Source organism: Gobius niger (assembly GCF_951799975.1).
Source record: "Gobius niger genome assembly, chromosome: 10".
NCBI classification, from domain to species: domain Eukaryota; kingdom Metazoa; phylum Chordata; class Actinopteri; order Gobiiformes; family Gobiidae; genus Gobius; species Gobius niger.
The window spans coordinates 19343015-19365730 of NC_136861.1; the positions used below are offsets into that span (position 1 = coordinate 19343015).

General features: G+C 42.4%; 1 protein-coding gene across 1 annotated transcript; it reads left to right on the forward strand.

Moving 5' to 3' along the window:
• The first annotated feature begins 1016 nt into the window (after positions 1 to 1016).
• On the forward strand, positions 1017 to 21156 carry s1pr2 (sphingosine-1-phosphate receptor 2). Its single transcript, XM_079564540.1, has 2 exons — positions 1017 to 1646; positions 19083 to 21156. Exon 2 carries the CDS (start codon positions 19194 to 19196, stop codon positions 20313 to 20315), a length of 1122 nt encoding a protein of 373 aa, XP_079420666.1. The 5' UTR covers positions 1017 to 1646; positions 19083 to 19193; the 3' UTR covers positions 20316 to 21156.
• The last annotated feature ends 1560 nt before the right edge of the window (positions 21157 to 22716 follow it).

Below are 22716 nucleotides of genomic sequence, written 5' to 3' on the forward strand. Positions count from 1 at the left end.
ACCATAGACATTATATAAATATGTTTTGCCCATAACACCCTCTGGTTTAGAGTCTTTCTGTTTAGCTATAACCGTGAAAAACCTTTTGTACAATAGAAATCTTCTGTTGTTTTGAATCAGCCTGGATCTCAATTTTGATTTCTACTCACACCTTTACTACAACTACATGTTCCTGATAAAGTTGTCTTATGCCCATAACTTTTACTCCAGTTATCAAAGCAGACGAGGCCCCTCTCTGCTCCTTTCGTCTTCCATAACCACTATTTTGTCTATCCCAAAAATGCAGGCCAAAACAGGTATCTTATCTCCACTTCAGAAGCCGGGGACCCCCCTGAATGTTTTGCGAGATAACCAACACTAAAACAACATTAGCCAGGTTCCCGTACTCCTCATCGCAGACGCTGACTTCATGGCCTCTCGGGATGACTTTGACTTTTAACGTAATGACTGCGAAGACGTTATGATTACGTCCTCTGGGGTTGGATAGAGGCTCTTTCACTGATGAGGGAGCACCTGCCCGGGCGTATGCGGCCGACATGTGTTGAGGCGCACCGGTTTTGATGACTAACAAGCCCTGACTTACCTGCACGTCACCTCCCGCGTGACTTATACCTCTACACCTGGGGGAAACACAGAAATTAAAATTGAATCACTTCAGACATGAGAAAGGGATTGGGAGCATGAGGTTAAAAAAATAAAAATAAAAAAACACTGCACAATTCAGCCACTAGTTCTGCAGTTGTGTTATAAATAGGTAGGATGGAAAAGTCCTGTCTTGTTTTTATGTTATTTTATTTATCCTTTATTTATACAGGTTTGCACAAGAGAGTAGAAATAAAAATACAAATGTGGCTAAAAGATTCTAGTTAAAGTTTAGTTTTGTCATGCGAATAGAAAGATTACACTGTTTACTCTTGTTAAATGTTAAAGATAGACACAATAAGACAAAGGAGCTTATGCATGAGATATAACAATAGTCTTTAAAGGAAACTGAGGCATGCAGAGGCTGAATGCTGGGAGTAGGAAGTGAGGAGGAACATCTGGTCTTCATTTGGGCGCTCTAGAGTGAGGAGAGACTCCAGAAATAGGCTTAAAAGGTATTTTCCATACTATTAATTGCGGTTCACATAAGCCGTATTATCATTACTTCGAAGGGCTCGCGACTCTACGCCATGTGACGTTTCATTTATGAGCTGCCTGCCGCTGCCTGTCTCTCTGGTGGGTGTGCTCATGTGCACGTTGCACGCGCGCGCGCTCCACAGCCCCTGTTGTTCCCAGACCGCCAGGAGCAGGACAATCAGACGAGCTGCTGCTGGATTAGGACCACAAAGGAGAAAGTGCAGTCTTCGCGTGAAATACAAGTTTCTCTAGGCGCTCGCTGAAAGGGATCGCGGCTCTCGCTGACGACTGATTGGCTCTCATTTGCCTTTTACGCATGGATTTACCAGTGACAAGACACGCCGCCTGATCCTGCTGCAAACTTTTTGATTGTCATCGCCTCCCCTCCTCTCGACCCCAGTGCCGGAGGTAGAGCGCTGAAGTTTGACGCGGCATTTGGTGGAACCGCTGGACACATGTGAAGACTTTCGGTGGGCAGTGGTCGGAGCGTTATTTTTTTTGCCGCTTTTCAAGAAACCATTCATGGGGTAAGAAGTGTTTTTAAATGACAGTTTTAGCTCTTGACTGGCGTGACATCATTGTTCTTTGGAAGCGCACAAATCACAGGACATGTTATAACTAAAACAGCTCAGCGCATTTCACTGGTCTCCGGAAACCTCACCAAAGCCTATCGTGCTGATGGTTGTACTGACTCATAGCGCACATGACAACAGGACGGTCCGTATTAAGCAACACCTCTGCGCAGTGGACGCGATGTGATAGTTGCTTTCTAAACAAATCGGTGAAATATTAACTTCAGCAGACTTGCAGGGGGGGAGCGTGTGTATACATCGCGTGGTTAATCTAGTAGTCCATCAGTTGTGCATGCATGTGACCCCCCCCTGTAGCCACTGCTGAGTCTAACCCCCCCTCGCTGACCCCTCCGATGCTGTTGGGGCTTGTTCATCCGTCACTCTAAGGAAAGCATTGTTGAAAGGATGTATTAATAAGACAAAAGCCCATATTATCCTTTTGTACTGGAGTTAATCTGGCTTGAAGAGGGTTTAAACTCGTCAATGAAAGTGTGTTATGAATTTGGAGCAGTAGCCTACTAACACTGACCAATGCAGTTAAACTTATCTTTACAGAGGATGTATAGGTGTTAGCAGTCCAGTTGGAAGCATCCTGATGCAGCTGAGCTCCCATATCGCCCTCAGATAAAGATGATAAGGCAGAGGAACTTTTGTTTATTGGCCTGATAAAAGCTACCATCCATCAAGCTTTATCCTGTGGTTGCCCTCTCTCTCAATCCATGTAGTCCATTAGTGCTGCTGCGGGAATGGTTTGGTAGTTACAGTTGAAGGGGAAGAAACCAGATGAGAAATGTATGCGGAGAAGCTGGAGACCCTGTTAAACTGGGATCTGAAAACACCCTAAATGTAGCAACAACACTGGTTTGTGTGGGGTGGGGTGGGGTGGGGGGGTTAAAATAGGAGGCTGTTTTGCAGCTTTCAGAGGAGACTATCAAGCGTTGAAGGTGCTGTCAGCAGGTTCATTGATGACGGTGTTAGTCGAGAGGGGTTTGTTTTGGGCAAGCCTGTTTATTTGCAGACCCTTCTCCCAGCCGACATGCATTAGGAAGAGGGAGACACAGACACAGGGGATGATGCAGCCTGGGCTTGCAATCTGTCTTTTCGGACCATATGATCGCACGGGTCATCGCACCAGAACAACACCAAATTACAATCATCACTCGGCTCGCCAGGCGTCTTTTCTCTCCGAGGAGCTGTTTATTTGCCATTGCCACCCAGAAGTTAATAATGTAACTGCTGGACTTGGAGGAGATGGCTTCTGGAGATAGGGGCTGTTTGAAATGGCATAAATAATTGCAGTTGCCACACCTGGGTGGAAAACAGTCACCAGATTGACATTCTCTAATGGAGCAAAGCAGTAAGGAAATGACTTTAAAAAACAAAAGAAATAACACAGTTTATAGTTGAGGGAGTTGAGGTTGAGTCTAGGTAAAAGAAATCCAAAGTCCGTAAGTCATTCAAAGCGTTTTATGGAACAGGAGTGTACTAAAAGTCGGCTATAATGAATTTACACGTAGAAGGCACATAAAACCAATAAACCATAAAGTATCATGAGATTACATTAAAGCAAAGAGTGGAGATAAGCTGCCTTCATTCATTTTCAGCCTGGATCTAAAGCTACTATGCAAGTGGATACTTTGGCAGAAGTGTTGCGTTGTACTGGGATAAATAAAGTAATAGAGATGCTTGGTTGGCTTCGGTCCACCATTCGTAGCACATTCACAGAGTCTCTTAGTGAGTACAAATACATATTATTTAAGAGATAGAAAAGAAGAAAGAGAGAACATGAGATTTAGTGGCCGAAATGGGTTATGCATTTCCTGTCTTTTATCATTTTCTGCTATTTGTCAGAAAATTGGCCCTACAATGAAGTGAATGTGGTGGAGACTTTCGTTTTTAATTTTTCATGCCTCGCACCGTTTACAGAAGAGTCAAATGAAAGTTTACATTACGCATTACGTACTGTACTGTGTCTAAAAAAAAACCTTGTGTCACTGAACCAGATTCTACTCTCCGTCCCCGTTCCTCCTCTCGACACCAATCTTCGCCTTTTCAAAGGATGTGAGCGTGAGAAAGCGAGACAACCAGATGAACAGAGCAAATAAATACGGCTCTGGAGTTCACTCACAGCGAGGAGAAGAAGAAAAAAAAAAATGTTGTGATTTAGCAATGGGAACGGGATTTGCGGGACTTTTTAATAGGTCACTGGGGGTTGAGGAAAGCATGGACTGGGTGGTGGTAGCGATGATGTTTGGTGGGTGGCGTCGCTCCCTGAAGGATGCTCGGGTTTCAGCAGAGGCCTGGGAGCGGCCCGCTGATAGAGCACAGCGAGAATGCCTTTTCCTGCGGGACGCTTTCTGGCCTTTTGTTGTCTGCGCATACAGCACTTTATCCAGATCAAGCTTTTTAGAGAGACACACTCAAAACTTAGGAGATGCGTCAGATGCGTCATGCTCGAGGCAATACACCCTTTCTCTTTCTTGGTGAAATGAAACCTGCTTAGAGAGTAGGAAGCTGTGGATGACGGCAAAACAATGCTGCCATGTAAATTGAGCTTTTCATATTGCCAGCATGTCTGAACAATCCTGCTACTGTGTTGTTGCGGTGGACTGTGTGCCAGTTCTCAGCCTAGATAATACAACAATTGGAAGAACATCAAGAGCAAACATAAGCCAAGGCAGTATATTAATCATTGAAATATTCAAGTTTTTCTGAAAAGCATTACGATTTTATTTGGGATTCATGTTTTAAAATTAAGGTTCAGTCCACTGTGCACATTTACACTTGAAACTGAAATACGAACTGCTAAGCAAATAATAAAACCATGCAGTTTAGGACATTTCTAAAGGTTAATTAAACTACAGGGTTAGCAGGTTTTATAATACTCCAGAGAGACACGATATTTTGTTTGTAGAGGATATTGTCCTGACTAATTACTTGACGTTTTTTGTTATTTGCAACATTCAAATTGCAATTTCTGTTTCATTGCTATTACTTGAGATTAAACGAGCATGTGATTTGTTGTGGCAACCCCTAAAAGCAAAACAATGCCAGATCCTACGTAATAATTACGTAACAATCCGCCGCAAGGGGTTAAGAGCCTTTGTACAATTTGGCCAGTCCCAAACACTGATAAATGGAGGTCAGGATTCCGTCAAATCAAGATGCAAATCATCATGATACGCTTGGAAAGGATAATATTCAAGGAAAAGAAGAAGAGCTTGTGTCTCAACAACTCAGACATCTGGGATCCACTGCGTGCTCAGACTTTTTGAGACCGAAAAACACTTTCATTGGGTGTGGCAGTGGGAGCAAAATAAACGCCTTCTGTTCTTAAGCTGCCCATGCACAAGTCGCAACACACAGCTGACGCTCAGTGATTCACAGCCAAGATCTGGGAGTGGTTTTCGATCAGACAGAAAAATAAAGCCATCTTTGCACATTGCCAAATTTGTAAACACAGTCGCGATGTCATCAAAATCCTTCCTTTTAAAGCAGTGTGGCAGAAGTCAGTCCTTTTGTGCTGATAAACAGTTACAGCGCTGTTTAAAGTCAAGTCAAAATGAATCTTAGTATGAACAAATAAAACCGTTTTTATTGTACACACATACTACTGGACTACTGGACTAAATGATTTGTTGTGATGTAAATAACTTACCGTTAGACCTCAAAATGGAGGAGCATTGTGTGTTTTTCACATTTAATCTGAAGGGCCATTTGTAGTTTATATAGAGCTTATAATGTGCTTTGTGCGTAAATCCATGAAAAGTGTTTTGTTACATTCCTTCTTTTGGAGAAGTGACTTGGACAAACTCTAGGACCCCCCATGACAAGCTTGTAGCAGCACGCCAGGATTTCCTGACACTTTTTTAGAAACTGATAAGGGAGTTCCTCTATTGTCCCATATATCCCTTTTACTAAACGTATGCCAGCTCTAAAAATGGTTTTCGGATTGCCTGGCATTTTACCTTGTGCCAAAGCAGTCTACATGTCATAAGCATATTTGGGAAACAGTGATAAGTCCTTTCAATTAGGGTTTCTTGTTACCGCTGTGGTTTGAGCTGGAGCTCATCTTCAACGTTGATTTACGTCTGTGAAGCGAGCTCCCTGCTTAACCTCTGCGGTCATGTTGTGGTTTTCTATTCAAATCCCGGTCACTCTCTGCACTCACTCTTGGAACAGGTACACATGAAGATGATGTGGTCTGCAGGCGCCCCGTTGCTTCTCTTTTCTTCTCAATCACTCTTGGAAGCCTTTGTCATGCAGTCAGCTTTGTTTGTGCAGCTGGAAATCTCGCCAGGATTACCTCAACACCCCACCTCCCCACATCCAGGAGTTAACGGCTGGAGACCCTTTTCTTGGATTTCTTGGATTGTCTCGTGCAGCCAGTGGGAGCTCTGAGCTTCGAAAGCCCATCTGAAACCATTCATTTGGTACACAGGGGAAAGTTATCTCCTCCTCTAACAAGCACTTTCACACGTACAGCCTGACAGCGAGTGGTGCAAGGCGATAATGAGGGACACATGCAGCTTTTCATAAAGGAGCAATAAAGAAGTTATTACTTTGATTGAGCTCAGTACAAAAAGAGAAACTGTGCAATAAGGACCCAGCTCTTGGGAATTCAATTATTCATTAGTTTATTTTAAAACTGCAAATATGAGAGAGAGGCCACTAGAGAAATCAACCGGCCGCACACTCCCAAAGCATAAATCTCTCTGACAAATCTAATTGAGTTCATTGTGGAAAATTGTGTTTATATTATGACCATAGCTGGACAGGAGCCACTCTCAAGAGCCGGTGTTGTTGTATTGGCTGTACCCTTAAGCTCAAAGTCCGCCATTTCTTTAAGTTTATCGAGTTTATTTATGCTGGAACTGTTCACATGACAAAATGATCCTCCAGCCATAGTACATGAGCAGGGTCTCGAAAGAGGTCAGACCGTTTCAATTAGCCGCGGACAGATTGAGAGAAAGTAGATGCTGTTTACTCGCAGCTCATATGACATGCGCTGCAACACGTCTTCTTTGAGACAACAAGTCGAGGTCAAAGTCAAGTAGCTGTTGTCTCGAGTGCGCTCACAAGGCCACGGAAGCAGGAAACCCCGCTTTCTAACTGCAGAGATTTCGGTCCGAGGCTTGAATGTGAAGTTTCAGAAGAGCAATGTGTTGTTTTTGAAATTCATACTTGCCTAATTTGCCCACCCATCAAAATAGAGTCACAGCAGTGATCCAACTTTGTGATTTTATTGCCTTTGGGTCTCTTCACTCTCAAAGTTTTATTGATTTAAATGCAACTCCTGACTGTCAAGGCGCTAAACAAACACCATAAAACTGAAACTATAATATTTAAATTCTATAAAATGCTGCGGAAAACCTTCTGGACTCTGTGGACACAACAGTATTCCCTCCCTAGGCAACACTGTTTTTCTTCAACACAGCGACCATGTTTTAGGGGTCTGTTTTTGCCAGAGTCTGGGCATGTTTTTTCTTAGCTGGACCGTAAGTGGCCATGGAGACCCTCCATCAATTCATCAACGTATCATGGCCAGTGAACACAGCCAATCATGGTGGCTTTGTACCCCTGCAGAGAGGAGATTGTGTCATCCATCACTGCCTTTGCTTTGCCGTTTTATCTTTAGTACTTTTTTAATACGTCTGGCTTTTGGCAAATGGATCTGCACTTAACAGTCGAGGTGAAATTTATGAATACTTTTGTTCAATTGCTATTTTGGTTGATTTTTAATAAGAATTAGTGAAAAAGTTGCTGTATTTGTTTGTTTTGTTTGTTTGTGTGGTTTCTGTGGAGTGTCCTGCCTGTGTCTGAGAGAGTTTTCCTCTGGCTGCTCTGCACTGGCTTGCACCATTGGCAGTGGTAGACATATTAGTAGCATGTGCAGCAATACATTTTTTCTGCAGTTGTCAATGCTTTAAAGCGGAACTAAGTAACTCATGCCCCTAGAGGCCATGAGCGCCACTGCTGGTATCGTAGAATGCTGCGTTTTTTTACTCATTCATTGTCTGTGAGAGTAAATACTACGCTGAGAGAAAAGACACAGGGAGAGAGGGACATTGTACATCCAACTACTTGGGATCAAACTTGGCTGTAAATACTGATTAAGTGGTGCTTAGCTTGCTTCTTTCTTTAGTTAGCTTTGCCCGTTAGCCTGTTAGCTTCTTCTTTCGTGATTCTGTTAGTGTGTAGTGGCGCCTCCGACCCGGTGCAGGCAAAGTTGCAATTGTGGTTTTCTGGCCAGAGACACCAGGGGGAGATGAAAGACCCCCCAATCATCCCATAAACACTTGCATTACCCCCAGAGGGACTACGGAAAGGATTTATCAAGGTAAACAAGTTACTTAGTACTGCTTTAATCTTTCAATAGTTTTATTTTTACTTGCAGACTTGTTGAAAAATCACAACTTTCCAAACATCTTGCCACTCTGATGCTGGGTGAGACACTATACACTTCCCACTTCAAACTACGTACTTCACACTTCACTTTTTGGTGTGGGCAGTGGGCCTTCCCACTCCACTGGTAGACAACAAATAATCTCTCACGACAACCTCTCAGATTATCTGTAGCACAACAGAACATGAGAAGGGGTGGAGTTCAAGGTCTGGCAGAGCAGGAGAAAAGGATCGGAACACCGGGACAAAAGAGACCAAAAAAAAAAAGGGTTCAAAGCCTTTTATTGTAGGGCCGAGCTCGTTGTTAAAACAGAGCATGTGAAGGTGTGAAGGGGGCAGAGCTGCAGTGCAACCTTATCACACCTCTCTGGCCGTGGTGCGACTGATGCGTGTGTTTAAGTGTACATGTGGTTAATGCTATAGCTACATATACGCACGCTTTGCTTTTATTTGGGTTTAACCACCGCTTCATGTGTTAAGGCAACAGTTTCATATTGTCATGCTGTGTTAGTCAGTTGCATGTGACCTTAAGCATTTTCGCAAATTTAAGTTTAATTGAATTTGACAGCTGAGATTTTTTCTTTTGGCCTTACATTCTTTGCAATGTCTGATATTGATCTTTGAATCTATTTTACTGTGGCCGTGCAATCATATCATAATCATGGGCCATGAGTGAGTGAGAGTGCCACGGACCTTCCCTCTTGCTATATTGCTAATTTATGTCAGTACAGTTATTTGCATTATTTTGGCATTTTTCTAATGTAATACTTACTTTCCTAAAGTCTGTTGTGTCTTATTGTATTTCATGTTCATTGTGGGATTTTTAAGATGATTTAAGATTAAGTACTTTTTCAACAGAGCTTAACTGCCATTTTTTTTTCAGCCTTAGAATTTGTTCCTGTGATATAAGGTATTCACTAACTTTAGATTTAGTTATCGTGACCTACGCATATGTTCTTGAAAATGTTCTTCACCTTTTCTTCAGAAAATTGCCACTTCACTGGTGTAAAACTATTATTAAATCATCTCACATGCATTATCCCAGTCAAGTCATAAATATAAAAATCTGAAAACCTGTTGTGCGTTTAGGTCCAATGATTTTCATACAAACTCTTTCTTTTGGGCTTTTAATTCTGGAGTAGTCTGACATCATACAGGGCTTACACCACACTCTGTTACACTCTGTATTTAGGCGTGTGACCTCATGTGGCTAGTCTTAATAAATAGTATCATATTTGACCTGCATTTCTGAACAGACGGAGGTGTTTGAGTCCCTTATCGCTCGGCTGTTTGTGCTTTTCTGCCATAATGAAGTCTTTAATAGCTCCAAGCCTACTGCAGATGCGTGCTAAATAAATCCTGCTTGATGTGCTTTTAATCACCTCTTTGTGGCCTGCGTCTTTTGATCTTTGCGGCAGAGTTTTAAATATACGAGAGGAGGGGTGGTGGTACGAGGACGCCGTGGTTTCTGCAGATCAGGGAGGCAGCGGGAAGTATGCAAAACAGTGAAAAAACATGAATAATTTGAGCGACTTAGCTTGACAGTGGTATTACAGTAATTGCGTCTGAAACACCCTCCTCTCTGGAGTTCCCCCACCTCCCCCATTGGGACAGACACGGGAGAAGGCTGTGGGGGAGTGTATGTCTGCTGGTCATTTGGGCTGTAACTTCTGTAATGCCCTTCTTTACAGCGCGTCCTGTCCCACGCTGCTGCTCTGGCGCTATACGGCACCGAAACGCCTGCTATAAATAACACAGTGGAGGCTGAAGCTGAAGTGTGAACGAAAATGAGACAACAAGTCACCAAGATGTATCAAACAAAGCTGGGAGAGGAAGCAGCTTGAGCGTCTCACAGACAGGATCTCGAACAAGACGCTGTGCCCAAACTGTCACCCTGTCTGGTGGGCTAATCCCTAATTATGTGATGAAGCACATGTATTGGGGCCACTTGTGGTATCATCACATTGCTTATGCATGGGTTTGAAAGTATCACTATATTGCTGTGAATATCTACATTTGCACACAAAGCAAGCACCTTTAAAATATAGCTCTGGACTCTCTGTTGGGCCAACCGAAAATAAGGAACGGAATTGTTTTTACCTCCTCTGAAAAGGAACTAGTTACTTACTGCTCGCAATCTAGACGTCAACTGTTACAAAATACATATTTTCTGAAGAAAGATGAGGTTTCCCTTGACCATGGTGTTGGCACAGCATTATTTCTGTTTCCCTTTGTGAAGTCCACTAGGTCTAATATATTGACATATTAGGTAGGTAATGCAATATCCAACGTCAGTGTCACTCAGGTTAAAGCTTAAAACTGTGCAAAAGTTAAATTTTAGTCATAATTTTCTATTTTAGATTGGCTTTGTTCTTTTGACACATCCATCCATCCATCCATTTTCTTCCACTTTTCCGTTGCCGGGTCGTGGGGGCAGCAGTTGGAGTTGCCCAAATCACATTGCACCAGCCCCTATAGCTCCTCTTGCAGGTGGTGGGTCCACGGGAGGACGGCCTCATGGTTCTGACCGGGCTTCTGAACCGCTCTTTGTCTGACCCGTCACCCCGGACCTGTTTGCCATGGGAGACCCTACCAGGGGCACGAAGCCCCCGACAACAGAGCTCCCAAGATCATTCGGGCGCTCAAACCTCTCCACCACGTTAAGGTGGTGGTTCCAGGAGGGTCTTTTGACACAATTTGATGAAAAAAGTCTTCAATGCCCTTGTTCCTGATAAATTTAAAATAGAACCGCACTATTTCATATCAGTAGTCGATTGGATTTTCTGCCTCTTGAGGCGTGTTTAAACACTGGCAGGCCTTACCCAGCCCTGTGCTTGGTCTACCGGGTTAGAGCGTCCCCACTGTCCTAGGTTGACCAGGCACAAGCGCGCTGAACTGGTACTAACATCCACAAAAGCTGCGGTTCTTTACAGAAAGTGATCACTTTTCCCTTTCTTTGGTTGCTGTGGGTAAATACGGAAGTTGATCTTGTGATCCTTGTGATCCTTGTGCCACTTTGACCTTTATATACTTATATTTCCATTTCTCTTTCTTAATTGTTTTTATTGGTGTGTGACAGCGCATGAGTTTTTGCTTTTAGAGCAACCTCTACACACAGTGGTGTGCTGGACCCTCATTTATTTTATTTATTATTCGACATTTACACAATCAGAGCTTTAGCTCAGCTTTGCGCCTGCACTTTCTTTGCCTTATTCATTTATTTATTTTTCTACAGGCCCAAAAGTGCTGCAAAATGTCCGTACTCTCCAGATTACACAGCACATAAAACATTACTGTAGAGCTTATACTGAATTGCCAAGGACATACCAGGATGTTGATCTTTGTGTGTGTTTAGTCTGGCTAAGGTCTTTTAAAGGACGCGACATAGATTGCACCCATCGCTGTTGTCATGGTATCAAAAAACATAAATGATTTTGTCTGGAAATTGACTTCGGCAAATCAATACAAATTTCCCCATGTGGCCTTGGGGCAGAGTGACGGCATGACAGCGTGAGACTGTGCCACCTGCTGCAACAGCCATCCAGCATGGGGCTGTTTTTAGCTGCACTGTAAGAAGCTTCATGCAAGGGAAAGCCTGTCTTGATAAGGCTTGTTGGATCATGCTAAGTCGGCAGTGTAAACACAAGCGAGCGGAGTCCAACAAGTTATTATACCAAACAAAGCAGGAAGAGCACACGGGGGTGTCTTGAGTGCACATTAGTCTGTAAGGTTAGCTCACTGTAGCCAGTATAATAATGGGGCATATTACAGCACAATATGTACATTTGTTATGGAAACTTATTTGTATAGCGCTTTTCACATGACACACAGTCACCCAAAGCGCTTCACATAGTGTAGTTGATTTGCACACAGTTGCCCCAGGAATAGACTGACATAAGCGGGACTGCACACACTGCGCCAACGCCCCTCTGACCACCATTCATTCACGCACATACATCATTCATCCTGGCCTATTGCACATGTTTTTAGTGGTAGGGAAACCCAGGACATTCTTGCTGTGAAGCATGAGTGCTGACCGCTGTGACACGGCATAACCAAAACTAAAATCCATAAATCTAGATCCATCAGATTCAGATTTGATTAAGTTCATGCCCATAATGATAATAATAGAATATTTCTGATGATCAAATGTAAATCTGATGGTGACCAGTGGTTAAAGCGTGTTCAGGGACCCAAAGGTCAGAGGTTCAAATCCAGCTCTCTGTCCTTGGGCTCGACACTGATGTATGTATCCATAAATGTATGAGTGAGTGATTGGTGCTGGTCAGAGCAGATCTGATGGCACTGTCATATCCTCGTAAAACACACTTTTCTCAGCTTTCAACATTTGAGTTCATATCTCTGGGCGAAAAACGAAAGACGGCATTTGGAAACTGCTTTTTCTTGTGCGGCCGCTCGTCAGTGGAATAAGTTGCCTACAGAGCTGATGAACAAGCGCAAACTCTTACACTTTCTTACGCCTGGCAAAGACATGGCTCTTGTCAAATCAAACTTGCACCCACATGTGACCGGATGTACGTGTGTGTGTGTGTGTGTTTTATCTGATTGTTGTGTATGTGAAGATTTGCTTTACTATTATGAAATTGGTAAATGTAAATGCCATTATCCATGTTTGCATGAGGTTTTATATGTATTTTAACATCAGCTTGCCCAGGGACTACAGGTGGAAATTAGCACTTCAGCTATAACCTGGCACAATGCATCTCTTCCCTTGAGGTTAATGTTTATTGTACACTGTCCCTGTTTAAAAAAAAAACAACATAGATTGGTAGTAAGATGACTCTTTCCCAAATAACTGTTTTCTTCATTTAGGCTTTATTTTTTAATTGCCCACTGCAAAGCATACTAATTTGCATATTGCCAAGGAAAAGTTTGGTGAGGCAACCTCCTTCAATACCAGCATGAAGGAAACATTGGCTCTTTCTTGCGGATCAAGACTGCTTAGTTTTTAGGTTTGACATTTCATAAAACAGAAACCTTTCCAATTAAATTGTCTATGTATCACATCTCTTAACATCTCTACTATAAGTAGTATTAAACATGCATTGCTTGTTCAGCTCAAGAGTTTAGCATTAGCCGTGCTTTTTCCTCTGTGGCGACATGTCAACACTTGACTTGAGAAAACCTTCTGACTTTCTCTGCTGTACTTTTGCATGTGGAATTTTCCTTTGAGGAGCTTGAGTGAGTCTCCACTATGCAGACACCTCGAAGTTTACTTAAGTGGACTGGAAACGTTTTCCTGTGTCTAGCAGGGCACAAAGAGATGGTATCTTCAAGACGACTCCATTAGTATTAATGTTTGTCAGCCGGACACCGTTAGAGGGACAGGGGGCCTTTCACGCACACATTTGTCCAGCACTGATAGCCCCAACAAGCTTCAAAGCGGTGTATTGGTAACGGATTGCCTCGATTTTGTAATCAGATTAAGTTTGAGACAAAATGGCGTGGGCAAGTTGGGAGAGCACAAGTTGATTAAAGTGGTCGGAGTGTCTTAGCTTGGGTCAGAGCGTCCTGAACTAACTCAAAATGACTCACAATGGTCTTTTAAACCAATGAATCCCTTTTTTATGTGACGTTTTTGGTGCAGCATCTTCGGATCCAACAGTGATCAGGGGCATCAGTTGTTAGAGAGGGTAGTCTCATGATCAGAAGGTCGGGAGTTTGAATCGAGAGCAGCCGACAATATTACAATTTCCTTTGGCATCAATAAAGTTTATATTTATCTATATCTATCTATCAAAACGGTCAAATACGCTCAAAACGCGAGCAAAGATCAAAGCTAGTCTCATCAAAGTTTTTTCCTGTTTGTTGCGTGGGGGATTTTGCTGTGTCAAGGTTTGCAAAGCTGTTTTGAGAAAGGGGATCCATGTTGTTTTGTGTGCCAGGATGCATTGTGGGATGTCGTCACCCTGGTTTCTGCCGAACAAACACAACTAATTGGGACTTATCAGGTGTTTCTGGTAACAGCACCTCGTCCCTGTCTCTTCAGGGGGATTAGCAGAAAACAGGGTTCAGATTTCATCATTGGACTGAGCTCACAAAGACTGACAAATACGTCTGTTTTGTTGCTCTCAGCGTAGTGTTTCCTGTCATGTCGTGTGGACAGCAGTTGCCTTATGTCACTTGCGATTGCTTGCAAACGTACAGCAGCCCTACACAATTTTTCTTGCTGTAAAACACACAGGGGGAAGTTTGTCTTTGTGCAACCTTCCTACTCTTTGCCCTACTACATAGCACTCTGACATCAGCAAACAGAAACTTTCCATCCATCACCTAAAAGCAGCCAACTGATTACACACTATAATGCCTAATGAAGGGCGATGATTCACATGGCGCTGCCGCCGTGCGTGAAAGTCATAGTGGAAAACCTGGACAACTGTTTTAGAGCGTGGCCTTGTGGGTTTACCATTTTCTCGATACTTATAGGAAATCTGTTCAAAGTGTCATGTCTTTTTTCACTTTCAATTATCATCATCTTGAGTTTCATTCCAAGAGCTCACTGTTGTACAATACATTTTACGTCATAAGGGGTGGCCTATATTGTTAGTGCACTCTTATCGCTTGCGTCACTTTTGGTTGGTTTCTTGGCATTGGCAATCTAATCGATAATTCCGTTTTGCTCATCTCCTAAACAGCAATTGCGACATTATCAGGTAGATTATATCTTGCGCATCAAAACGTCTTTGAGATCAATGAAGCCATGAACTGAAAAAGTGCAACAGGATACTTGTTTATCTCTGAAGTCAAGACATGATGCTCCTCCTCCTCATTTGATCACTTGACGTTATTGTCTTTCAAGTCCAAAGTCTAAGTCAGCTAAAATAACAAACGCATGATGTAATTTTTTATTGGCTTGCTTTGTCACTTCATGTCACAGTAGAATCTGGGTCGAACTGCGGGCACCGATTGCAGTTCAGCAGGAAGTTGCCCTCCTGCGTCGTCCAATCGTCTCGCAGATATCATAATGATTCGGGACAGGCGCAGGGAGCGACACGCCAAAAACCAGCCCGTCAGGTTTTCATTTGCAAACACACACACACACACAGACTGAAATCCCCTGATGACAGACGCTAAGATCTCTACGGTGACAAAAGAAGCTCGAACTGTCTGCACAGCATCTCCGTGACCTCAGGAAACCCAGACAGAGACAAAAGTGTAGTTAAACAAAATGAGACAAGTGCCTTTTTTTTTCTTTTGGCCGGATACAGTTGAAGCAGCACAGTATCTGGTTTGTATCATCTGACTTTTTTCCATTTTTGAAAATCATTACACGCTCCTATAATGCAGCCTAAAGTGATTATGCACGGTGCGGCTGCCGTGTGCTCAGCCTCAAGGCCCTATTCAAGTCTATTAACAAAGTGGGGCACGGGGCACATTATTACATTGAAAAAAATAATTAGATGAAAATTGGAAAAAGCACTGGTCAGATCCCGTAAAAAGCAGCAGCACTGTCTTTAACGATCTACTTTATTTAGAGAAATCGCAGGCGAACCTGTCTGGAGCAGTGGCTAGCCACAGTGCAGTGCCTGGGACCCATCTCCAGACCATAGTTTCACTAGTTTTGTGTTCTGAAGTACCTAGTTTGCCAGTTGTACACGGTTTGGATTAATGGGGGAACGCAGAGTCCCAGACACGGAGAGACTTTGATCATCCGCTCAGCCATTGTGCCAATCTTTTATGAGCTAATGTTGTCATTGAACCTCTGTACTGGTATAAGGAGGATAAAGTAATTTCTTACTTCAGTTTTGGTCCTTTTGATTCCGAATAATTTCAAACACTGTATTAGGACAACATTGATCTAGAGCAGGGGTGTCCAAACTACGGACCATGGGCCAACTGCGGCCCGCGGCCACTTTTAATTGGCCCGCTGCAAATTCTATATATTTTTTTATTATTATTATAATTTTTTTATATATAATTGAGTATATATAAAATAAGTGGAGAAAAAAACATTAAATGAAAGCTTTGCTTTAATGGGACTATATGCAAGTTGTCATTTTATGCTCACTACTGCCACCTCAGGTCTTATGCGTAGCTACAGTTTCTATATTAAGCTGGTGCATGGCGGCGCTTCGGACCCGAATTAACACCTTTTTGAGTGTCAGTGCAGGAGTTTAGATGCAGTTGTGGTGAATAGGTATGGGCTCATTCTACACATTAGGGCATTGCTGGAACATGTGGGGGAGGAAAATACATAATTTTGACATTTTTAAACTCCGTCTAGTCCCTTAAAGCATATTCAATTAAAAAGCATAGTTAACATTGTATTGAATTTGCTAACTTTAATACAATAGAGTTATACATCTGACCTCTTCTGAGTGCAGCCCAGCTGTTTGTGTATTTTTCTGTATGTGGCCCTCAGTAAAAAAAAGTTTGGACACCCCTGATCTAGAGCCTCACCAATGGTTATACTTTCTTCCAAACTTTGATTCTGCATAAACGACTTTGACACCTCAGTGAACCTTTGCACACCTCTGTCTCCTGATAAGGGAGTAATTGTATGATTGCACACACCAGACTATCAGACTATTGAGTGCACTATCCCACTGTGAAGAAGGCTGTCGGACAATGTCGCCTACACTGAAGGAGACTATTGTTCTTGGTTGCAGCTTGAGGACACAATATGCTAGTTATTACAGATAGCCAATAGCAGCAGTGTTGAAGGGTGTTCGTTTTGTTACCGTCTTATATGGGAGGACACACTAGGGCAGCTCCTACGTCATGTCTCTCAATCCTGTTTTCGTATCTAAATGCCATTCCACATGCTTGATCACTGGAGGGCATTGTCAAGCCATAATAATTAAATTTGACACAACTTTACTTGTAAAATTTTCCAAGTTTATGGGAAATTCCTCACACATATTTTCCTTCATAAATCACCTTCATAAATTGCAAATCTACTCGTAATTGCAAACTAGTACCGGGACTTAAAAAAAAAAAACAGTTGTTCAGCCCTCGAAGACAAGTTGAAAATCAGAGGTTAATTGTAGCCTTTTTATAAACCAGGCAGAGCATGTGGAAAGACAGCTGCATAGCAATAGAACGGCAATATGGTTTCTGCATTATACAACTCCATCCTTTGTCTCTTGAGTCAAACATTGGCAGAGACGGAGCACACAGTCCGAGCCCCAGTTTCCATTTCAGATTTTTCACTTTTTGGCTGCAGTCGTCGTCACAGATGCAGAGAGTCCAGGCATCAGTGTTGAATTACCTCCTAACGTTTAGCCAACAGTGGGGTCTCGTTACAACAGACAGGTTAGAGACATCAGCTTCTCCCCTTAATTACATTTCCAGACCCTTAACTTCTCCTTTGTTTCCATCTGATGCGCATTATTTGGCCTCGGAGTAAGTTTTCAACTTTGAAATGCCTTTTGTTGCAGTTTGATGCTAGATTAGTGGTTCACAAGCCGTTTCATTTTCACAATGATGTTATGGAGCTGTCATAACTCACAAACAATGCATGTGCAGCTGCAAGACGTGTTTAGATACATGGTGACTTTTGCCCTTAAATGTCAGGGAGGCTCCCACCTTTTCCTCTCGCAATTGTTTACTTGTCGTTATTTATAATTCTGTTTGAGAAACGTGGATCGGTCAGACAGGATGTGGGGCTATACACCAATGTGCATAGTGTTATTGTAATATCACCCTACAGTTTTCTGTTTGGGTCGAAAACATCTATAAATCCTATATTAACATTGCTATCTTCATCCAGCTTTCAATATTCATCAAGGTTTTTGAATATTGCATTGTTTCTCATATTGTGCAGGTTTAACAGGAAGGTCATTTCAGAGGATCTGGGTTGATCCAGAGCTATGCTAAAGTTTCATGTGGTAGCTCACTGGAGTGGAATGGTTGGCTCCCTGCAACAATGCTGTGTGTTGACAAGGATGGAGGAATGTCCCCTTCAGTCTGTCAGTAAAGACTTTTGTGTCTGTATATGCCAGCACTCTCTTGCACAAAGCTTCATTGTGCTACCTGAAGATAACCACCTTCCTGTGTGGGAAAAAAAAAAAGATGTGACTCTTGCTTTGTATTTTTAGCATTGTTTCACTAAACAACACGTGTCCAGGTTTCTCCGGAAGTCACTGGGTTAAAATTGCCATTGCTGTGACAAAGGTGCAACAATTGTGTCGACATGGAGACAGGAGATGCCCTGATGTGTGCAACCCAAAAGGACTTATTTAGTGGCCCTGTGAAGCTTGATTTTTATTTATCTAACAAATTAACTGTTATTTCCAGAACATTCTCTTGTCTGTCGGTTTGCAAGTGGTAGGTTGGGACACAAAAGGGCAAACTGCAAAAACTATGTGCAATAACCTCTGTATCTGCGTCACTTTATTAACCACTTTCACTATGACTAGAACTTGCACTGCTAATACTGACTTGTTTTAATATAGTATGCTTATTTTATGTTTTATTGTTTATAGTTTTTGCCCTCTTAAGTATTTGGTAGTTATTATACTGTATATAAAATATCTCTATTTAATTGTTTGCACATTTCCTGTCTATTCTTGAGAGATAAATGTAACAAATGAATTTCTCCATTGTGAGATCAATAAAGGCTGTTCTTATCTTATCTCTGTCACATGATCATTTTCAGTGGGTCATTGACCTTTGCCAAAGATGACATTGATACATTTTTTTTTTGAAAGTCAGCCTTATGATCAATGTTTAATCCACAGGAAGTCGATCTATATAATATATTCTTTGTATTTACATATGATGTACTATACAAAGGTCAAACTGCAAAATGTTTCACTATAAGTTGAAATAAAGAAGCTTATAGGTTGAAGGTAGGTTTTGTTTGGAGCTACACCAGTTGAGAACCACTGCTTTGGTCTAAAAGAATAGATTTTAATAACAGAAAAAAAGGTTCTCGGGGACATTGTTCCCTAAATTTGGTCTATCATATTTCTCTGTGCAGAGAAGTTACACGTGACTAACCCAGGTGTTGTGTCTTTGCAGGTGACCCGCCCCGAGCATCTGAAAGTGTGGACATGGCCCGGACCCCCCTCGTGTCCTCCACCACAGGAAGCCCCACCACGTCGTAGAGGCTCCGGAGTCAGTCCAGAGTGAATGATTCTTTGGCAAAACGCCTCTGGGCTCTCCTCCCCAGCCACCATGAGGAGCAAGTATTCGCTGTACTACGACAAGAACCTGGTCCAGTACTACTATGTCTACGCCAGGAACATGACCAATCAGGAGGTGGCAGAACGCACCAGTCAGAAAAACACTGGCTTGAACACCTTAAACATTGTCATCGTGGTGCTTTGTACTATTATTATTTTGGAGAATTTGCTTGTGCTTATTGCAGTCTTTCGCAATAAGAAGTTTCACTCAGCAATGTTTTTCTTCATTGGAAACCTGGCTTTCTCTGACCTCCTGGCTGGTTCTGCCTTCATAGCAAATGTTTGTCTCTCAGGGGCAAAGACTTTTTCCCTGTACCCTGTGCAATGGTTCATCAGGGAAGGCACAGCGTTCATAGCTTTAGCTGCCTCAGTCTTTAGCTTGTTGGTCATAGCTATTGAGCGCTACATAGCCATCACTAAAGTCAAAGTGTACGGCTCCACTAAAACGTGCCGCATGTTTCTGCTGATAGGAGCGTGCTGGGTGACCTCTATCCTGCTCGGAGGACTCCCTATCCTTGGCTGGAACTGCATTGACAATCTCAAAGACTGCTCGGCGGTTTTACCGCTCTACTCCAAGAAATACATTCTGTGTGTCGTGACTATCCTCAGCATCATTCTGCTCTCTATTGTTATTTTATATGTGAGGATTTATTTGATTGTACGATCCAGCCACCAGGAAGCCACAAACTCTCAGGCCTATTCTCTTTTAAAGACGGTGACAATAGTGTTAGGTGTCTTCATTATGTGCTGGCTGCCAGCTTTCACCATCCTCCTGCTGGACTCCTCCTGCAGGATACAGTTCTGTCCAATCCTCAACAAAGCAGAGCTGTTCTTTGGCTTTGCCACTTTAAACTCAGCACTTAACCCCATCATCTACACACTGCGTAGCAAAGACATGAGGAAGGAGTTTCTACGCGTGTTGTGCTGCTGGGGGGTGCTTCAAAGTGGACGTCCCGCTGACCGTTGCCTGGTCCAACTCAAGAGCTCCAGCTCTCTGGAGCACTGCACCAACAACAAACATGAACACCAGACCACTCCCATCATGCAGAACTGTACCACGTGTGTCTAACGCTGCGGACATCAAAGTGCTATTGGCTGAATGAGCATGTGACAAGCCATACCGTGAGACCAAACAAAACTTTGGCTGCCAAAGAGTAGCTGTTAAAAAGTGGAACATGGACTGGGCAAAGCATCCCGGTAATGTTTAAGTTGGTTGCTTGGTTAAGCCTATACAAAGAGTAAATCAAAAGTGCAGATGGGAAATTAGCCTTTTTTGGGTGCTCTTGATAATTAATATGGAGGTAAAAGCCATTTATTGTAAACCTGTCCACTTTTCTATCCTCTTCAACATAAACTCACTGTAGCCAAATGAAAAATGTAACATCATAACAATAGTGGAATAGAGTACGATGTCAGTGACACAAATGTACACTTTGATTGTTTTGCCACTAGGATCAAACACATGACTTTACATTATCCGATGTACTCTACGGTTACATTAGGTCTGAACAGGAATCTCTTTTGCTTTACTGAACTGAAGATAAGTAGTTTGATAAAGTGAAGTTAATTTTTAGTGGTCCCTCAGCAAACCAGGAGTATATAATCCTATATAACCTTGCTTGAACTAATTGAATAACCACAACATACTTACACAATGTGCATACATGTAATGCATGAATTCTAACTCATTTCTATTGGTGTGTATACTATATTACAGTTCAGCTCCACCCTCTGCCCCAATTTAACCTCTGACCTGTCCATGTTGCTTTACCGGTTGTCTTTGTACCTTGACTGTTTCCTTTGAGGAAGGCCGCATCAGAAAGTACATTTCCTTCAAATAGTGGCACTGATTAATTTCACTTAAATTGAGCTGTCCAGCAGCTTTGACCGATGGGTCTGGTGCCCTGGTGCCCTGTAATGTACTTTTATTGGTTTTGCTTTCCTCTTGGGCAATAAGGCTGAATGTAAGTATGAAGTGTTTGGGGCAGGTGCTCCATCGTTGACAGTATTATTGTTAATTTTCTATGACAAGCAGAGAGTGGGACGGACAGGATAGGGCTACTCTCACTGTGAAAACTTTTAACAGGCCTTAATTATTACCACACTGGCCCAAGCCATCCATGTCTTGACTCCAAAACTCCCCACTAGAGTGACTCCAGTTTTACTACACGCAGAGGGGTGTGGCCTTTTGATCGGTCACCTTCATCCCCATCCTCTACAGCACACAACTTCCTTTGACCCAAGGAAGTCCCGTTAAACACTGTCTGTTCCTGTTGTTTGGGGTCACACTTGCCCTCTTCCTGCGTACAAATGGAGATGATCTCGGCTCCCTCAGTGTTTTCATTTATGTAACATTTCAAACTCCATGTAAAAATGGTAAAAAGAAAAAGAAAAAAAAGAAAAAAAAAGCACTTTGGCAGCTTCATTTATTTGCTTTCCAACACAGAAAATCTGATTTCATTGTGTTGCCCAACATTGTTTTGTTAAAATGAATAATGAGTATTTGTACTATTTTACAGTGATGCGTGACTGTATTGTATAAATTGTCTTGTGCAATAGCCTTGTATGTAGTAGCACGCTGCCTTTGTTAAACCGGTACAATCTGAAACACTAATGTAGGTACATGAATAATGTTAATAACATTCCCATTTTTTATATAAAATAAACGGAAACATTTACTTGTCGTGTCATTTTTTCCTGTGTAAAACTGATGTGAGCTGTACTGGCAGCTGCAGGTCCAGAGATGTCTCGCTTTTGTGCCTCAGTCTGAGAAGTCTTCCAAACGCAGCGCTAAAACCAAACATGCTTCAACAAGGTCAGAGAAACACCAGCTTCAACATGAAATTCTGGAATCGTCTATGCAAATCCCACTATTAATCATATTGTTCACTCATCTTACAGCGCTTTTAAATATTAAATCCCTGTAAGGCTAATTTAGACAGGTCTATGGTGGGAAAATGCTCAGATCAAAGTGTGGTATGGTTGAATGTCTATTTAGAAAGTTTGTACGAAATAAGCATTGAGACAGGCCCCAAGAGATGCTTGTGGCCCGGAGGGAGACATGGGGTGAGGGGATAGGCTGGGTTCGAGTGGCCTTGGGAAAGTTGGGCCTATTTCCTGTCAGACATCCAGGATTCCTGGGTGGGAACAGGGCTGAATCAGCCCCAGGAGGCTGCGTTGCTGGGACCTCAGCCAAGTCTCCAGAGCACTGCAGGATGTGACATCAGGCTCACAAACCTGAGCTTGTTTATAAACAATTAGAACTGATTGAGGTAATATTTCTTCATAAAACCTTATATCAGGGTCACATTGCAAGTTTAATACAATTTAGTAAAATTTAAACTTTAAGTGGTAGGATTATTGCGTGATTTATGTCAGAATCAGGATTGTTTTATTGCTATTGTCATGAACATATTCGTATCTTTGATTTTTTGCGGTTCAATCGTGCAACATGGAAGATATAACACATA

Excerpts from the sequence above, each read along its gene's own strand:
- s1pr2 (XM_079564540.1), top strand. The coding sequence starts at position 19,194 with ATGATTCTTTGGCAAAACGCCTCTGGGCTCTCCTCCCCAGCCACCATG.